This window comes from Salminus brasiliensis, chromosome 22, assembly GCF_030463535.1.
Source record: "Salminus brasiliensis chromosome 22, fSalBra1.hap2, whole genome shotgun sequence".
In the NCBI taxonomy this organism is placed as follows: Eukaryota; Metazoa; Chordata; class Actinopteri; order Characiformes; family Bryconidae; genus Salminus; species Salminus brasiliensis.
This window is the reverse complement of record NC_132899.1, coordinates 26,742,040-26,762,063: the sequence shown is the minus strand read 5'-3', so window position 1 is coordinate 26,762,063 and position 20,024 is coordinate 26,742,040. Positions and strand designations below refer to the sequence as shown.

General features: G+C 36.1%; 1 protein-coding gene across 3 annotated transcripts in view; it reads right to left on the bottom strand.

The window, feature by feature from the left end:
• The window catches only part of itga3b (integrin, alpha 3b), a 36,115-nt gene that overhangs the window by 3,206 nt on the left and 12,885 nt on the right, over window positions 1-20,024 (bottom strand). For 2 of the 3 annotated variants that reach the window (XR_011978253.1, XM_072668073.1), the window contains exons 2-24: window positions 19,083-19,210; window positions 16,561-16,643; window positions 16,128-16,377; window positions 14,692-14,790; window positions 13,954-14,158; window positions 12,962-13,152; window positions 11,851-11,939; window positions 11,572-11,708; window positions 10,710-10,790; window positions 10,546-10,613; window positions 9,857-9,993; window positions 7,977-8,123; window positions 7,795-7,892; window positions 6,990-7,158; window positions 6,812-6,886; window positions 6,383-6,459; window positions 6,154-6,231; window positions 4,888-4,990; window positions 4,374-4,547; window positions 2,615-2,719; window positions 2,119-2,232; window positions 801-899; window positions 571-696 (exon numbers count right to left, since the gene is read on the bottom strand). Coding sequence is in view for 2 of the 3 variants with exons in the window: in XM_072668073.1 (XP_072524174.1) it covers window positions 571-696; window positions 801-899; window positions 2,119-2,232; window positions 2,615-2,719; window positions 4,374-4,547; window positions 4,888-4,990; window positions 6,154-6,231; window positions 6,383-6,459; window positions 6,812-6,886; window positions 6,990-7,158; window positions 7,795-7,892; window positions 7,977-8,123; window positions 9,857-9,993; window positions 10,546-10,613; window positions 10,710-10,790; window positions 11,572-11,708; window positions 11,851-11,939; window positions 12,962-13,152; window positions 13,954-14,158; window positions 14,692-14,790; window positions 16,128-16,377; window positions 16,561-16,643; window positions 19,083-19,210 (2,833 nt within the window). In the remaining variant the exon portion in view is untranslated. The remainder of the gene's footprint in view (window positions 1-570; window positions 697-800; window positions 900-2,118; window positions 2,233-2,614; window positions 2,720-4,373; window positions 4,548-4,887; window positions 4,991-6,153; window positions 6,232-6,382; window positions 6,460-6,811; window positions 6,887-6,989; window positions 7,159-7,794; window positions 7,893-7,976; window positions 8,124-9,856; window positions 9,994-10,545; window positions 10,614-10,709; window positions 10,791-11,571; window positions 11,709-11,850; window positions 11,940-12,961; window positions 13,153-13,953; window positions 14,159-14,691; window positions 14,791-16,127; window positions 16,378-16,560; window positions 16,644-19,082; window positions 19,211-20,024) is intronic. The other variant, XM_072668074.1, reaches the window with a different exon arrangement.

Sequence of the window (20,024 nt, the reverse complement as noted above, 5' to 3'; positions counted from 1 at the left end):
GCGAGTTAACATATGTTTTTAACATAGATTTTCAGCTATTATATATTACAATATATAAGATACATAGATAAAATGAAATAACACTATAATTTTAGGTCAAATGTGATTATTGCCAGCACTCTTTAAAGTGTGTCCAAACTTGCAACAATGGCTATGAAATAAACCAAGCAGAAAATGGATAAGTTAGTAGAGCAAACCTAAATCAATGGTAGTTGCTCGTCATTCTAATTCAAAGGTACTGACAGTATATACTGCAGTATATACTCTCAGCATCCACCCAAAGAAAACCTTCCCCTGTACTTCCACTCATTCCCAATTCATAGGCCCTTTAGTAACACTTTTGATCAAATTTACATGCACTCATTATGGATATAAATGTCACGGTAACACTGAGGTTTTATGGTTTACTTTAAACTGTTCTCTTTCATATATCCATACATCTTTCATAAAATAACATAATAAAAATGTATGTTGTACATTCATCCTGCCCCAAACAGTTCAAAGAAATCACTGAAAGCCCAATATTTCCATGACATTCATGTCCATATAAAAAGAATGTGCTTAATGTACCTTCCATAGTATTAGGGTGATGATGCCTAGTAAAATGATTCCTGCTACACCTGCGACAATGTAGATCCAGAGAGGAGCATTATATGGTGTCTCTTCCCCTGGCACAGGATCAATGTTGACTATAAACTACAGAGAAAGAGATAATGAAGGTCAAAATGATAAATGGCTTTGTGTCCTTTCACCAAACAACCAACAAACTGATCAGTGAAACAAATTGTGTGCCTGCTAACCTCTATGGTTTGGTTGTCCATTTTTATAGTAGGTTTATCGGTCACCAGCATCAGCGTGACATGTCCTTTTACAGTCGCTCGAAAAGTGCTGGCATAGTCCTGAGTAAAAAAAAAGGTGTATTTTATATGGTATGTTGAGTGATGAGTACAAAATTATTTTTTTTTTCTGCACTGGTGGTACAAAGTTAATGTACCTAACAAGTAATGAATATATATGACTATATGAAAGCAAAAAAGGAGAAATCTTCAACTTCAAAATCATGGTTACTACTATATTTAAATATGCAATGTATTTAGTCATTCATTATTTTTCAATTGTGTGTAATACAGTGTTAAAAACCACATGAGCAGGTCTATTTGAGTGTCGTGAACAACTCGGTTGTGGTCTGAGGCAAGTATGTGGTTAAGGTATGCAACTGGCATTAAACCAATAGATATGAACATGTTGTGGCTGACCATATTTGGGTGAGGGTGACATTTGTGTAAATCTATATTTAATTTCATTTAGTGACTGTATAAAAATTATTTCTGACTATTGCACCGAATCAAGAAAAAAAAAACGTAGAAAACTTAAAAACTAAAGTTTTTATTCTAGAAATCTGTATTTGTGTTCATAAGTACAATAGGAGGTTAACAGATTTAGAGTATCTATTTAGCATCTTGTTCCATTAATAGTAACCCTGGTCTTACAGTGCAAAACAAAAAAGCAAGCTTTGCACACCAAACAGATAGCACTGTTTATGCCCCACAGACATGTTGGTAAGCAATTATTGTACCTCTAGGCAAACACTATGTAAAAATGTTCAGGGACACCCTTACTAATGAATACACTCAGCTACTAAGTTACATCCATTGCTGACACAGATGTGAAAATGCACATACACACAGCTTGTTGTGAGCTGTTGAGTAGTGAACCTGTGTTCTCTGGAATGATGGTGCTCTATCTAATACTTTGGGAATGAGTTGGGCAGTTGGTAGGATGGTGATTCTCCAACATCCTAATGCCACTAACACTCTTGTTGATGAATGCAATTAAAGCCTCACAGCAGTATTCCAGAATATGTGAAAAAGCCTTTCCTGGACAGTACAGACAGTTACTCCAACAAAGGTAAGACAAACCTTTTACTTTCCTTGATATCAAAAGAAACAATGAATAAGCTGGTGTGTCAATACTTTTGTCCATATAGTGTATGTAGTAAAAAGCTCCTGGGAGTGATAACAAAAGCAGAGTGCAATTGTATGCAAATCATTTCTCACTATTTCACATAAATTAGCAAAATAAATCCAGCAAAGGTTCATGCTTGTGATTGACATTCACCTCCAGCATGGTGGTGTTCCATACTCGTGCCCTGACGGTGACCGCAGCCTTGGTGGACATGTTTCTCAGGGGGCAGGAGAAGGTCACACAGTGAGCTGTTTGCTTAGAGCACTCCTGCATGCCAGTAAAGGCAACCAAACTGTTAATGCTTCACAGACATGTTAGTAAGCAATTACTGTACCTCTGAACATATAAAGCAAATAATTATTGAATGTGGCATTTATCGGTGAAAATAAAACCCTGGTGCAATTATAAATAAACGATTTCTCACTATTTAATTGAAACAAACCAAATGTAGTAAGTGTAGTAAGACCACATTTGTGGTCATAAGTAGAGGAGGAGATCTCATGATTTGAAACCTATACTTTATGTTTTTACAATGCTTTTGTCACATCTTGTAATTAAACCATTAAACCAATTCTGTAATTATATTATAGTCAACTGTAATAAATAATCTACTATTTAACAGCTAAGTGTATGAGGTTGTGTGTCATACCAGTAGGTGGGTCTTGCGGGGAGTGAGGAGGGTCCTAGCTGCATCTGTCTGGGGCAGGTTAGCATCCAAGTCTCGCTTACTGCGTTTGGGATTCTTTTCTGACAACTGATAACAAAGAAAGGATATACAGTGGAGGAAATAAGTATTTGATCCCCCACTGATTTTGAAAGTTTGTACTCTGACAAATAATGAAACAGTCTATGATTTTTATGGTAGCTTCATTTTAACAGTGAGAGATGGAATATCAAAAAGAAAATCTAGAAAATGAAATAAAATTTAAATAAAAAATAATTTGCATTTCATTGAGGGAACTAAGTATTTGATCCCCTAAAAACCATGACTAATGTTGGCTCCCACAGACCACTGACAGACCCTAATCTCAATGAAGTCGTTACCTGCATGAGAGACACCTGTCCCAAATTGTAACCTGTGTAAAGAGACTCAGTGACACTCCAACATTTCCACCATGTCACCATATCACCTTGTGGAGTCTCATTGATCATGAAAAAGGTTAGAAATCAGCCAAGAACTACACAGGAGGAGCTGGTTAATGATCTCAAGGCAGCTAGGACCACAGTCTCCAAAAAAAACATTGGTAATACACTGAGACGTAATGGTTTAAAATCCTGTAGTGCACACAAGGTTCCTCTGCTCAAGAAGACTCATGTCCAGGCCCGCCTCAAGTTCACCAATGAACATATTAATAATTCAGAGAGAGACTGGGAGAAGGTGCTGTGGTCAGATGAGACCAAAATTGAGCTCTTTGGCCTCAACTCAACTCAACTCAACGTGTTTGGAGGAAGAAAAATACAGAAAATGACCCTAAGAACACCATCCCCACTGTCAAGCATGGTGGTGGAAGTATTATGTTTTGGGGGTGTTTTTCTTTTAAGGACACAGGTCAACTTCACCGCATTGACGGGAAGAAGTATCACAAAATCCTGGGTGACAACCTCCTTGCCTCTGCCAGGGCACTGAAAATGGGTCATGGATGGGTCTTCCAGCACGACAACGACCCAAAACATACAGCCAAGGAAACAAAGGAGTGACTCCATAAGAAGCATATCAAGGTCATGGAATGGCCTAGCCAGTCTCCTGACCTCAATCCCATAGAAAATCTATGGAGAGAGCTAAAGCTTCGCGTTTCCAAATGCACGCCTAAAAACCAAGGATTTGGAGATGATCTGCAGAGAGGAGTGGGCCAAAATTACTCCTGAAGTGTAAACCTTATAAAAAACTACAAGAAACGTCTGACTGCTGTGCTTGCCAACAAGGGTTTTGCCACCAAGTATTAAATGATGTTTTACTAGGGGGCCAAAAACTTATTTCCTTCAATGAAATGCAAGTTAATTTTTATTTCTCATTTAGTGTAATTTTCTCAGTTTTTCTTTTGATATTCTATGTGTTAAAATAAAGCTTGCATAAAATTATGAGATGTAATTTTATTTAACCAGTATTAAAACTTTTAAAGTCAGTGGGGGGGTCAAATACTTATTTCCTCCACTGTAATTGTGTGGAAGGTTAGCCAGGAGGCATTTTGTCAATCAGAATTCAAAGTTGAACTTTAATGTGAGAACTTCAAATTTGATGCTAAACGTTGTTTCTGTATATGGTTGGCAACATTAGGATATAACAGTGTTGTAATAAATCTGGTACATTTTCCAGTAAAGAGACTAGTGACTAGGGATCATGTCTGTTCGCTGAACTATTGAGTACTTTAAAGTGTTCCTTTGAACATAGCCTGTGTCCTTGTACTCACTGTGAGGTTGAGTGGGTTGACTATTCCAGCCGGAAAACAGCGTGGCTCAGATGTCCCATTGGTCAAGATCTCTGTTAAATACAGCAGCCATTTTCCATTCGTCACCTCATATGGCCACTCAAACTCCACAACCAGAGTGCCCATCTCTCCCAACGGTTCACCAGTCACACTCACCTGCAATCCGTCAGAGCAACTCAGTTTTTTTTTATGTCCCGCTATCAAAAAAATCTGCTGTCTGTGGCAAAAATCTGAATGTCTGGTCAACTGCCAGCAAGCTACTAAATCTCATGATAACAATACACCTACATCATTAAAACTCTGTTCTAAACAATTGAGCTATTGAGACTTAATAGCGCCATGTTTTTGAATAATACTACTGCTCGGCTCAAATGTATTAACAAGCATACTAATTCCACTAATAAACTTTTAACCTATATTTATTAACATAAGCATTGTTAACATAATTGCTGCTTGAGTTTAAAATAGATATATTGCCACCCAAAGGTATCCTCACTTTAAATACAAACTCCACTAGACTCCCCACGTCACTTGTGTTGTTCATGGCAGATTCACCCACAACTTTGCCACTGAAAAAAGTGTTCACCATTGGCTTTTCTCTATAGGAAAGAGGAGAGTGAAACATACACAATAAAAAAAGTTTAAGACATTGAAATATATATAGCGGCAAGAAAAGGTATGTGAACCCTTTGGAACTGTATGGTTTTCTGCATTAATTTGTCATAAAATGTGATCTGAGCTATCAGAGGATCTACAATCCAAAAATAATTGATTTACATAAAGCTGGGGTTACAAAGTGATTTCAAAGACTTTAGAAATTCACAGTCTACTTTGAGGCAAACAATCAACAAATAGAAACAATTTGCTACTCTGCCAAAAAGAGGGTGCCTAGTCAAAATTACCCCAAGAGCACAACGGAGACTTATCAATGAAGTAAAGAAACAACCCAGAGTGACAGCCAAAGATTTGAAGGCGTCATTGGTACAGGCTCACAGCTGTGTTCATGAGTCTACGGTCAGTAAAACCTTGAGCAAGCAGGGCTACATCTGGCATAAAAAAGGTACTGCATATCACTGTGAAACTATTATCCCAACCGTAAAGTATGGAACATTATAATTTGGGCCTGCTTTGCTGCATCAAGGCCTGGCCATCTTACAATCATTGTGGGAAAGATAATTTACCAAGTGTATCAAAACATTCTACAGGATAATGTGAGAGTGTCTGTACATCAGCTGAACTCTGTAGAAGTTGGGAGATAAAACAGGACAATGACCCAAAACACAGACAGGTGTTCAAATCCACGACAGAATTTATCATGGCTTAATAAATCCGCCTTTTGGTGGCTATGTCAGAGCCCAGATCTCAACCCTTTAGAAATCCTATGGATTGACTTGAAGAGAGCCATACACATGAGACGTCCAGGGAACTAAAGCAGTTCTGCCAGGAAGAATGGGCTAAAATTCCTCCTGAGCGACATGCAGGTCCATAGCTACAGGAAGCGCCTGGATGAGGTCACTGCTACCAAGTGGAGGTCAACCAGCAATTAATTCCTTAATTCTAAGGGTTCACTTACTTTTTCCACTACCACTTTGACTGTTGAATGAGTGCGCTCAATAAAGACCTGAAAGCTCATATTTTTGTGTTACTATTTTAGGCACATTAATGAAGAAAATCATAAAATTCCAAAGAGTTCACAAATGTTCTTACTGCCACTGTATATGCGAAATAAAAGCATGTAAAATATGTGTGTACAAGGACATACATGGAGAAGGAAGGGACGATTTTATTCTGCACGTTGAGGACGATGGACACAGGGTTGAGATCACTCTGTTCACTAAGACTGGACACATACAACACAACAGTGCAGATGTTGTCAACATTCTTAAATGGTTCCTTAATTTATCCAAATTGACTTTCACATCATTATCTACATCTATCTACATCATTAGGACAGACAACAAGCAATACTTTATGAGACATAAGACACTTACGTAGACAGCTGGAGTTGTGTCTCGATCTGATCAGTGTAAAGGGTTATAAAAGTTTCAAATATAACCTGAAAAGTGGTCTGTGGGTGAAAGGGGGATTGGTTATGTGTTATGGAAGAATTGTCAGTATAGATCAGACCTGCTTATTTTATCTCAGACTCTACACATCTTTTTAAAATGAGTTTTTATACTATGAACCCCAACACTGATCTAAAGGCTGGTATGTTAACATACCTACAACTGGTTTTTAAGAGACTGCTTGACTTGTGTAACACTTTTTTCAGTTTTTTCATTGTTTCGATGTAAAAAAGAAAACAAAGGAAACATTTGATTGAAAACACTTTTCAAACATTGACTGGTTTTGAATTGATATTATTAGGTACTTTATAATAGAATGTTGACATACTGTGCTTCACAGACAAATGTACTTACTTTTTTGTTACTCTTAAACGGATTCCCTAACTCACAGATCACAGTTGTGTTGGGACTGCATACTATGTCTAGGTCCTATTTTTGGAAAAAAAAACACAACAACAAATAGTTTGCACTACTGACCATTTCTGCATAGCAGATAATTATTTATTCTAAGGGTACTATAGTATGGCCTGACCTGTGGGCGCCAGCCAGAATACTTCAGTGTCGGAGGGATGGTGATGTTGAGAACGGCCTGATGAGCATCCTCTGCCTCCCTGCCCTGCTCTGGTAGATTGGTCACCTCCACCAGCAAAGTCAGCTTTTTAATACTGTTGTTGTACTCCATTGTCTGACCTTTTCTATCACTTTGGACAGAGCATAACACATCAAATCTGTTCTCACTGGAATAGTTACAAGAGTACACGTATTGCCTAACAGTCATTACACTGATGACAGAAACTATAGAGAGTTCAGTAATAAAAATGCATATACATATATTTGTATCAGATTTTTCTGCCATTTCTTTACTAATTTGGACTGCCAATTACCCAACCTGTGTGTATTCCTACAATGTCCAGTGGTGTCATGGACAAAACAACTGCTAGTGCCAAGCTTTTTGTATAAAACCTTTAAGCACATATGATTTCTATAGAATAACTAATAATGTTGCTGAAGGTTGCAATGTTTTAAAAGTTCTAAATGCAGCTGATTTTGTCACACTATAACTATAACTATAACACTATAACTTACCCAACATAGTCATTATCTGTCTACTTTAACTTACATATATCTGCCTTCTTCAGGGCTCTAAAATACTAGTTTGCTTAAACAACTTAAAACTAAGCATTAGGAATTGGATCAAATAATTAAAATTAAATAATGATTCTGTCATGGAGAAATATATTGTAAAAATAAACAATGATAACACTTCGATAAAAATTATGAAAAAAAAAATCCAGATAAAATCAGCTTTTCCTTCTCATATGTTTTTTACAGCTTACCTGGGGAAGAGTACTTGCTGTTCATTTGCAAACTCTGCCTTCACCTGCAAATTACTGCTGCATTTGTTATCAGAACCACACTCCTTCTGAAAGTTGATCTAAAACAGCAAAGAGAGGTGTCATCAAGCCATTTATTTATCTTTTTCATTTATTTATTAAGATTTAAAATGAATGCTCTATACCTCAGCTTTCTCAGTCACCCTTGGCTGGCTGCTCAGCACAGGAAAAGCGTCCAGGTTCGGCAGGGACTGCTGGGCCATGATTATGGGCTCATGTAGGGACACATTCAGCAGAAATACAACTGGATCCAGCTTGTTCTTCACTTGCTCCTACAGAGGGGTAAAACACAGAGTATCTTAAAATTATATGTAATGGACACCTATACATGTGTGCATTGTGTATGATCTAAACATGATAAACATAATGTATGATAAACATAATATGATCTTTTTATATGTATTTGCTGGTTATTGGGAACAACTACATGATATGAACAAAAGTATTGGGACACATGTTAATTTATTGTTTCTTCCAAAACAAACCAATGGTATTAAAATGAATCCTGCCTTTATTGGAGTAACTGTCTCTCCTGACCAGGGAAAGCTTTTTATTAGATTTCAGATCAATCCTGTGTGGATGTGATTGCATTCAGTGACAAGAGCTTTAGTGAGGTCAAGATTTGGACAAACTTCCCAGCTTCCCAGTGTTGGTTGGTGCACCAACATTCCAGAGAACACAGTTCCACTGCTCCAATGCTACAGACTTTATACCCCTGTAGCCCATACCTGGTAACATTTAGATATATGCCTAGAGGTACAATAATTGCTTGTCAACATGTTTGTGGAGCAAAAACAGTGTTAAAGACAAAATAGTATTTTTTTTCTGGTTGCTATTATTAATAATTTTACTAATTAATTATCAATACTTTTATTATCATTTATTTTGTGATGCAGAAAGATCAGTGCCTATTGATATTCTGTAATTATGATTAACTACAGCTGGTAGCTTCTCTGTGCCCACATAAAAAGAGTTTGTTTGACGGCACTCCATTGACCCACACAATGGGAAAGTCTAAAGAGTTCAGTGCAGATCTGAGAAGGATGATCAGAGATTGAAATAGAAGATTGAATGTCTATTGGAGCCATTTCTAAACAACTGTAGATTCCAAGTTCATCAGTTTAAACAACTATACATAAAAATGTTTGGATGATCAGAAATAATCCAAGAACCAGCAAGGCACAGGCCTGCCATAAACTGGAAGCCGCTGCCAGTTAAGTTTTACAATGACTGGATTGACATCGACTTCACTAAAGGTTTCTGCTGACATGGACAAAGAAAGCCTTCTAAGGGCAAGTTGTATTAAAAAAGACAAGACAAAGATTGAGTTGATTGGCCACATATCTTTGGAGGAACAAAGGTAAGGCATTCAACTCCAAAAACACTGTACTAACTGTTAAGCATTGTGGTGGTCTCATAGGTTTTGCTGCTAGTTTAACTGGTACATTGCACCAAGTGGATGGAAACAACTGGGTATCCCAACAGAACTCCGACCACAAGCACTCAAGAAACGTGGTTGTGGAATGGATTAAGCCTTTGGAATGGGCCTTTCAAAAGCATTTTAAAGACTTTCAAGTTGAGTCTGTTGTGAGTCTGTGCCACAAAGAAAATTGAATCAGATCTACCAAGATGAGCAAATATTTAACCAGAATTCTGCCAGAAGCTTGTTGATTATCAAAAGTGTCTGATAAGGTGCAAATATTTAAACAAATATTAGGTTAGTGTATAAATGTTTTTGCCCCTATATATATAGTTAACCTTTGCTGATTTCAGAAAAAAACATACATTGTACACTCATTCAACCACAATAATAGAACAGTTGACAGATATCACAAGGGCCAATATTGCATTGGTATTCATGTCTATGATCCATGATTGTAAGTAAATGTCATAAATGCATTTATACACCCAAATTTATATGCACACAGACAGTGATACTTTAGCCCATTATTTTGAAATATGATCTTAATAAATTGGGGTCAAAATATATTTAACTGTCTCTTACATTCACACTCAGTCTGAGCTCCTGGCAGGTGGAGGAGGAGAAAGCCAAGGTGCCTGTGTATGTGTTCAGTTTGGTGTCAACAAACTGGACCCTTGGGTTCCGCAGAGCACGATCAGCTTCTACAGTGTATTTCACAGCTAAGAAAACACAAGTGTGGACATGTGGTCAAAGTTTGAGGCATCTTATGTGAGACATTAACCTAATCAATCATACCCACAGCCAGACCAAACATTTAAAAGCAATATACCAACTTCATTAAAAATAAACATCTGTACTATAAGAGATATCAGATTATTAACATAAAAGAACATATCAAATAACATCTACAGTAATATTTTTTTTTACCTCCTGGAGAGTTCTACTGCAGTTGTAATTATAAACATCTGTCTGCCATATTTAGATGCTCACCTAAAGACTTTATTTAGAGAAATTATTATGATTATAATTAGAATGAGAAACTATAAACTGGATTTAATATGTAAGTATTTAAATCCAGTATGTAACTGGATTTAATATGTACAACTTGTAACAAACCAATGGAATATTCTGGAAATACATATGTTGGTAAACATGTTAGTTTCTGGCTAATTGACTGTAAAATATTGAATTTGTTATACTTTAACAAACTCTTTCATACTTTAAAAATACTTTTTGCCTGCCGTGTACATGCTTGTATTGTTGTCACTTACAAATCTCATTCTTGAAGTCACGGTTTCCATTGCTCAGTGTATAGGCAAAGCACATCTTTACTGTCACACTGTAAATATGCATATTGTTTTGGTAAAAAAAAAAACATTACATATTCTGCTAGAGATGCAAATTAAAAGTTTCAGCCAAGAATAAGTCTCCTTACCAAGCATCCTTGCACTGAAGGGGGTCAACAATCTTTGGCTCTACTGTAAAATTTCTGGATAAATGAATGACTGGACGTGCCCTAAAATAATAATAAAATAACATTTAGTGGTTTATAAAAAAACATTTTGAATATCACAGAGCACCTGTGTTGGGGTAGTTACTTAAAAGAAATACTCCAGTTACTCCAGATATGCATGATTGAATATAAATGTAATTCAACTTAGAAAACTTTCAGTTCTGGCCACTAGAGGGACTCATTGCCTCATTATTAATTGTACCCTGTTCACTTGTTTATGTATGTCTCAATATTTCCACTATTGATGTCTTGTGTGTTTTGTGTGCTTTGTACACTTCTAAAAAGAAATCAAATTCTTTAAAAATAACAGTTTGCTTTCCTATAGAATGTTTCAATAGATAGTTCCTTAAAGCAGAAGCTAGTTTGTAAATTAGTGGAATATTCATTTAAATAACAATCCATTAATCTTTCTTTAAAGATTGAATGATTCTTTACATTTAAGATTTTAGTTGTAAACACAAAGGATTTGCTAGTTAAAATGTGCATCAATGTTAGCTTATCAGCTTGCCTGATTTATTTTTGTGAAAGTTTGGTATCTTCTTCCCCATTGTAAAAATGTACAAAAATGCATTTAGTAATTACATTAAGCAAATGTATGAAAACAAAGCCAGAAGTTCATTAAATTAATGTGAGCTTTTTGGTTTTAAAAAAAAAAAAGTAGTATATAATCTATGATTATATAGTATTTCATCTATGACCTGTGGATTTAGACTCTCTTTTTGGTCTCCTTGGATCTTACTCTGTATCTGGTCTGGAACATAGGAGTAAAGAATGGAATACTGACCTCAGAAGGGCTATACGGTCATCAAGAGAGCCAACCAAAATGTCAGGGTATTTGTTTTCATCCATGTCCATGCCTCCACTGAGAGAATAACCGAATGTCTGGAATGTATTGGAGCCCACAGACTTCCCTTCAATAACCTAAAAAAGAAAAGTATTATAGAACAGTACAACTTGTTATATTCTCCTGAAACAATATTTGCTGATCTGAAATGAACTGTATGGTTATACTGAAATACATTCTCCTTCCTTTAAGGGGCAAAGGAGCTCAGGCAGATCTTACCTGACTGGGGTCCTTCGTTATTCCTTCTTTGCTCCCCATCCATATATATACCTTTCCAGAATCATGAAAAGGAGCTCCTACTGCAAAGTCTGACACAAGAAAGCAAAGAAGAGGAGACAGCAACTGAATTTTCTTCATACAAGAGTCATTTGTCCTTTAGGTGGTAGCAATCTGCTTTTTGTTGTTTTTCATTTGTGTCTTTTGCTTTGATACTCTTTTCTGCAATGTGACATCCATGAATGAACTGTATACATACTGACTACTATCATACCACTATGACAGTGGAATCCAAATATATAGTAAGTACACCTACAGTCATGTGAAAAAATATGCCACCCCAAGAAAACCTTTGCCGTTTTGAACATATTTAAACATGTGGACATATGACCTTCATTTTAAATGTGCTGAGAGATATAGGTAATGTAATTAAACAAATACAACTAAATAAATAACCTTTAAAAATAATTAATCATCTGTAATTAATAGAAATTAGGACAAAAGGAAAAAAACAGGACACCCCTACATTACATTACATTACATTACAATATAGTGCATAACTATATGATAAGTTAAAATACCTGGATAGTGGTGTTACTTGTAATTGTTCTTCCATACAACCATTGTGATACCACTCACTTTAACAAACAAAAGCAAAACTAACTAAATATCTGAGGTTTAAATAATTTCTAGTGATGTTCTAATCATCTGCAGATTATGTACTGCACCAGAATCTAATATTAAGTAGTGATAAAGGTGTGTATGTAAATATAAACTTTTTCCACATGAAAACAAAAAAAACTGTTTTTTACAGACATATTTAAAAAAAAAAAAAAACATTTCTTCAGTTTTATGTGTTTAGTTAAATATCTCGGCATATCTCTATATTGTTTAAATGAAGATCAAATGGCAATAGTTTAAAATATTTTTAAAGAGGTTTTAGAGGTTTTCCTGGGATGTCCTAATTGTTTTACATGACTGTATATGGTAGGCATAAAATTATAAAATAACCAATGAGTAGACTTACAAGGTAGTTGTACCTAATAAAATAACTAAAAGGTATATACTTTAGCATTTACTTTAGCACATGATGAGATCCTTAAAAAAATGACACCTTGGAATCCATCCTGATTGACATCTCCTACAGCTGCCACAGCGATTCCAAATGCTGAACCCCTGATGCCCTTTAGGACTATCTTTTTGTTCCCGAATGATCCGTTCTCATTCATGATGACATACACGGCTCCACCTTGCTCCTTGTAGCGGTCGAAATAGAATGGTGCTCCAATGATCAGGTCATTCCAGCTAAGGTAGAAAAAGGGACAAACAAAGTAGATATTATTAAGTTTTGTAATTTTTTTTCCTTTACCACACAGACATTTCACATTTTTGTGAAAATGGAAAGGCACTGAGCTGTCGACACGTTGATGAGGGCTTGCAGATTGTCAGATGTCTGTATGCAAGCAGATGTGCATGGAGCATGCAAGTGCCAGGGGCGTAAGCGTAATTTAAGATAAGTGAGGAGAGATGCTCTGGTCTGCCGCTTCTAAGCTTTGTTCACAAAAAGGAGGCTACAGATACTGACTTTTACTTTTTTAAAATGCCTTTCTTAGTATGAAGACTCTTCTTGCCTAAGAGTTGCTTAAACACCTGAAAGTGTTACTTTAATATTACATATTAATATGTACATTTACATTTACATTTATAGCATTTAGCAGACGCTCTTATCCAGAGCGACTTACAAGGTAACTCGTATTACAGAGGTGGGTCAGTGTAGTGTTGGGAGTCTTGCCCAAGGACTCTTATTGGTGTAGCGCAGCATAGTCACCCAGCCTGGGAATCAAACCCCAGTCTCACACATGGTGTGGTAGCTCAGTGGCAGGTAGTGTTGCGCCACACCAACCACACGTAATATGTACTAATATTGTCACAAACATTTACATGTGTGATATTGTTTTCTACAGATAAATCTGGCTAGTATTGAAAAGAAAACTTAAAGCATATTTATAAGCAAAATGTTGGAAATTTTTGTCAGGCAAATATTCGCAATCAGACGGGTGAACAAACAGTAAATGGTAAGAGGTTGAGTTAGTAAATGTGACCTACTCATCATTGTTGAGGTCCGTCACTGCTATGCTACTCCCAAAGTAAGAGCCCACTTGCTCCCCTGGAATTGTAATCTTGACCTCAAGGTTGATCGTTCCTTTCATTGCAAGCGTGACAGACCCTCTTGACTCATCTCTGGGAGCCCCTGTGACCACTGTGTACTTATTTCTGTCCAATAATTTCTTCTCTTCAGTAACAGAGTATCCTAAAAATCAAAGCATTCATTCTCCATCACATATATATATATATATATATATATATATATATATATATATATATATGAAACAATTACATATTTTGGTGACATGCACTGTTTTCTAATCTGTGACCTGTAATCAGTGATGGATAGCCACACTCATGTAAAAGTAGCCTGGCAAAAAAGCAACTTGAGTAACTCCTTATCTCCTATTAAAATAAAATGATAAAGCTTTAAAGTGTGGTGTAAGCAAATGCAAAAAGTCTAGATGTTGAACCAACTGAACAGAATTAAATTAAATCTGGAAAAAGAATTTGTAACTCAGTATGAATATGAAATTATATGAATTAATAAAAAAAAAACTTACTTAAATGACAAACAATCAATAAAAGTACATATAAAGTAAATATACTCCAAGAAGTCCACTGGACTTTCCAATGGAAAGTGTACCTAAATATGTTTATTTGAATAAACAGAACCAGTCACCTCTCACTACCTGCTTCTACTTAAAGTACCATTGCATAAAACAAATACAGCCATACCCATGTAGCTGTTTCGCTTGTCCTGCTGCCCAAAGTCTTTGTCGTTGTAATCCCAGGTGTACCCTGGGGTCGTGTCTCTCCATGTTACATGGACATTACCTGGTAAACAAAGGTACCCACTTTGTTATATCACATTCCAGCAGGGTTAACCAGTTCTGCTAGCGGACTTACACACTTGGTAATCTGGTTTCTTCCTAAATCAAGGTACATTAAGGGTTTTCCCCACTTTGCTGCACTAACAGCTTGTACTCTTCTAGGAAGGCCTTTACACCAAATGTTGAAACATTGCTGCAAGGATTTGATTGCTTTAGTGAGACCAAGTACTGATGGACTGTTAAATGGTTATTCAGTTGTGCTCCATCAGAAAATACATATAGGAATGCAGTCAGATCAGAATCTGACTCCCCTTTTGTGTGCATGTGCACCACACAATATTATGGGCACAACAGATTATGTGCACAATTCCTGTTCATGAATAACTGTTAATATTCAGACATAGTTTAACACTAAAGTAAAATCATTTTATTTTAAGAACAGTCTCTATAATAAGACATTCTGGACTGACTTATTTAGTTTAGTAGAGACTTTTTAAAAAACAGTTTTATACTGTTCATGATCTCTTATAGTCCAGTCTGACTGACATTCCCAGTTTATTTAAAACACTTCAGTCAAATCTAATGGTGCCTCAAGGCCATCCAATGTTTATCTGAACACTGTGGTTAAAACTAAGACTTGGAACTGGGCCGAAAGCCAATCTATTAAAATATGCCTGGATCACCCCCAATCTGTACTTGTATTTTTACAAATGTGTTTATTGAACTATGTCATACACACTTTATTATGGTGACAAAACCAGTAAAAGCAAGTACTGTAAAAGATCAGCAATAAAAGCTTCAATTATCACTTCTTTACTCCCCTCAGCCAGCCTTTTAATACAAAATCTTGGGTGTGAAATGAAAGTGTTCAGCAAAGTTTACATAGAAAACACAAAGCAGAAATATGATAATACCCTTCTCAAAAATTGCCTAAATGCACTCATTAGATCTCACAGAGAATGTTTTGGGTGTGATCTTAATATTTCAATGAACACATATGGTTGATAGCCAGGTTGGGTTTTTCAGATCTTTTGGGTTTACTAAAGTTTTGATATCTGTATCTGAGTTACCAGTCGTATATGGATACAAGCTCGAGCCAAGTGCCCTGTTGTCTTTGTTTGGTGCCAGTTGTCTGGGCACCCAGGGTAGTCACTACCCTAGATGGGGCTTGAGTTTTAGCTTGCCAGGTTTAGCTTTAGCTTTAGCTCTCCAGGTTGCTTAGACTCAAATAAAGGAGAGCCATTTTAAGGAATGCAGAGCCCCTCTGGACTATGCTAACACAGAGTTTTCATTTATATCTCCATTTTACTCATTGCATGACAAAGTGCTAACAGTACTTACCCTGCCACAGATAGCTGCCAGTGCAACCAATGTATACATCACTTTTTGTCATGCCCCCAGAGATGCCCATGTTGCACATCCCCTCCAGCTCCATGTCAAAGTTGGGATTGCAGACCTCATACGGGTGGGTCTGCCAGTCGTCGCCACTGTCAAAGGTCAAGTCATTTCCCCGGACATAGCACTTGCCCACCATTCTCCGCTGCTCTTCTGTTCCACCTCGCACTATTTTGACATAGCGGTGACCACATGCCTATTCAGTATAAGAGAGGAATCAAGTCAGTATAAACATATAAACAGTCAGGTATTGTTCAAATGCTAGCAACACTACTATTTACAATATTTAACTGTATTTACAGAATGATTTACAGGAAGTAAAGATACACAGTAGTACACAGTAGGCTTTTTAACCATTGGGAGAGAACTATTGGCTTACCAGCACTCTTCCACCAGGCTGCTCTCTCTGACTGGCTACAGTCACCCCCAGCCACATGCCCTCTATCATCTCTGTTGAGTCCGCTGCAGCATATAAAACGTGAATTAACAAACATACTTTATGCTACCATGACAATCAGCCTGACATGGTCAGTTTGATTGAACCAAAACATGTCTACTACGTCCATTCTTTGGAACAGCAGTAAAATTTGTAATTTCATTAGTTTCCATAGACAAGGGCTTGACTAATACCAATTTTAAAGACCAGTAAAACTGACTGATATGAATTTATGCAGTCACACAACTCCAATAGTTCACAGCAATTATCAAAAATCATGATTTACATTGGTTAGACCCTAATTTAGTGATTTAAATAAATTATCAAATAAAATTTTTGTTTAATTTCGTAAACATAGTATTGCATACAAACTGACTTTTTTTTAGTTAGCTTTACTAACAAATAGGCAGGATGTTAAGGCACTATTAACATTAGTCCCAATGTGTGTTTTTAGAGATAATGAAGGCCACAGCAGAAGCACCTGCATGTTGATATGACTAGTAATGCAATAGCAGTGACCCTTTTCAGTTAGTCTTATCAAATCCCTGTTGAAAAGGTATCAGGCCATCCAGAGCAGGTGTAAATAGCTTAAACGCTCATGACCCAAAAACCAATTCAGAGAATGAATAGTGAACAGATAAGGGGTGGTGACTGTTTATTCAAGATACAAAGGCTCGGCATATGCACTGCATGGGGGATAATCTTAAAAAAAAAATGCAGAAAACATTACCCAATATTCAACATAAACAGTTGTTGTGGGTTAGGCATGTGCTGCGGTATGCCTGTTATTTCAGGATTCCAGTCTTTGTCATTGACTACAAACCATATTAGTGAGTCAAACTATTGGTCAGTACAAATACGCAGTCCAATCATGATCTTATCATCAGGTCACAGCAAAGTGTGCAGTGACCACACAGCAGTGTGAAAACCACATTCATAAAGTTTTAAAGACCATGGAGTGGAACTGAATTTGACCTATAATGTGCCCTTGTTTACCTCATTAGATTAACCACAAATTTAAATGCCAGAAATCTAGATATTAAACTTGTTAATGTTTTAAACTATTTAAACCTGTGTGAGGCCGAATGTGTGCCTGTATTTGTCTGTGACACAAGCCAATCACTGCTCACCTGTGTGTGTTTGGGGGGGCTAGTCTTTTGAACATAATAACCTGTGGTAAAACACTCAGACAGGTGAGGTTTTGCTGCAGCTTTGTTGGAGCTTGTTGGAGCATTTTCAGACGTTTGAAAATAAAAGGAGGGGATTTTAAGAACTATTTCAGTTTTTCTTAGTGATATGGTTTGGGTTAGAGGTATAAATGACATAAATGGCATAAATTCCAAACAACAGAATCAACTTCACTATAACCTACTATAGTACTGTACTATTTTTTTTATTATTTGGGTAAATGAAATAGTAATTAACGGTTAATGTTTTTAGTTTAATATCAAATAACACTTACATTTAAGCAAAATCGTTTTTAAATGGAAGAATGTTCTATCTGAAGGTCACTACATAAACCTCTTGTAAGGCCAAGGCATGAAAAAACAAATGTATATGTAAGCTCAGTGTTGTTCTTGATGCCCTATATTTGCCTGTAGAAGTATTCATGAAACAATGTATATGCAAATGATTCACGTAGGGATTCTAAAGGAATAAATCACTCAAAAATCGAATTTGCACAATATAATATTATTATATATAGTTTAGGTTAGTTAGTTAGTTTTATTATTATTACATCTATATATATTATTCTTATTTTATGTCATTTGACATCTTTGCATTTTTACATTTTATGTACTCTATCTTCACATTACATCTCAGTGCTTCGTGTGAGCAGGCAGTTCAATCAAAGCATTTCCTTGCTAGCCATACCGTGTATGACAATGTATGTGACAAATAAATCTTCACTTTGGATATAATAATAATAGTCTGGACTAAAGTGCAGAAAACATTCAGGCATCAATTTGGCTGGTATTAAGACTTCAGTGAAATCAAAGCTTGCAAAGTTTAAAAGGTCATTTCTTTTTTCTTTTTTTTTGCAGAAGACTTTTTTGGAATAAAAAAGAAGATATTTCTTTTTGAATGGAACCGACACTATACAATATTATCATGGACACAAAAACAATCAAGCCACTGTATAGATTTGTTCAGTTTAACCAGCAGCTCACATGAAACTGGTTTTAAATTCCACAAGAGGCATGTAAATGATTAAGCTAGCACACTGACATATATTTGTTAACTTGTGCTTATTCTAGTGTTATCACAAATAATTGCTTACTGCCCAGATAAATAGCTTTACTGATGTTTTCTCATATGCCAAAAATGTTTATGCAGTACTGTATACATTTTATACGGTGTCCAAAATGACATAAACAATCTGATATGACTTGTTAAGTCCATCAGTCTTGTTGCACCAAACATGGCTTGTCTTGGCTGATCCATCCAAACAAGCAAATACTTACTTGAAGTGATAAGCTCCATTCTGGTGCAGTCTGTCATGTCAGATGTAATGGGGCAGGAGTATACAGCTCCAGTCTCATTTACTTTGAGATGGGATGGGGCTTTCTCTCTGGGAGCCCCAGCCAGGAGCCTGCACACAAACAGAGAGACTGCCATTTTCAGAGGACTACCATTTCCTGTGGTGTTATATTAAGATAGAACAAAGAGATTACTGACACAGAACAGAACAATACCCTGTCATGATATTTTGACAGCTGCCTACATTTTGTTGTAAAATGGGATAGTGTGAACAAAAAGGGCTTTTTGTTAGTTTTAGTGGTCAACAAATGTTTATCACCAGTGTCATCACAGTAGAATTTTACATCAAAATATGATGTGACGATACTGGTGATGAAATGATTTATTGACATATTTACTTTCAATCTCATGTGGTCCTGATATGTTTGATGACATGCCTCAAAACCTAAAAAAAAATAATATATGAGAAAGAAGACATTCGACTATAGTTGCCAACAGAACATGGGAGAAAGAGATAAAAGACAGAAGTCCAGACTTAAGCTGTGCTTTTTCAAATTTTCTCCGGCATTCAGATCAGTGGTAGAATAAAAGATTAAACAAAGGCTTTAAGCTTAACAGAAAATCTTTCCAACTTTAGGAGCAGATAAAAATATTAAATAAAATGAATTTCAAAGTATACATACTAATCACTGCAACAATAAACAAAGTGACAAGGTACCAAATTGATATTTATGTTTTAATAGAGACAGCAACATAATTTATGAGATACACTGTTAATTATTTCTAAAGTAATACTAGTATATTTTTTACAAACATTTATAACTTCAAACTGTAAGTAGACAAAGCTTAAGACACAAACTCTTGTTCTGTTAACTTCCAAAAAGATGTTCGGAAACCTTTAATGCAGCATGTGTACTAACATTTCT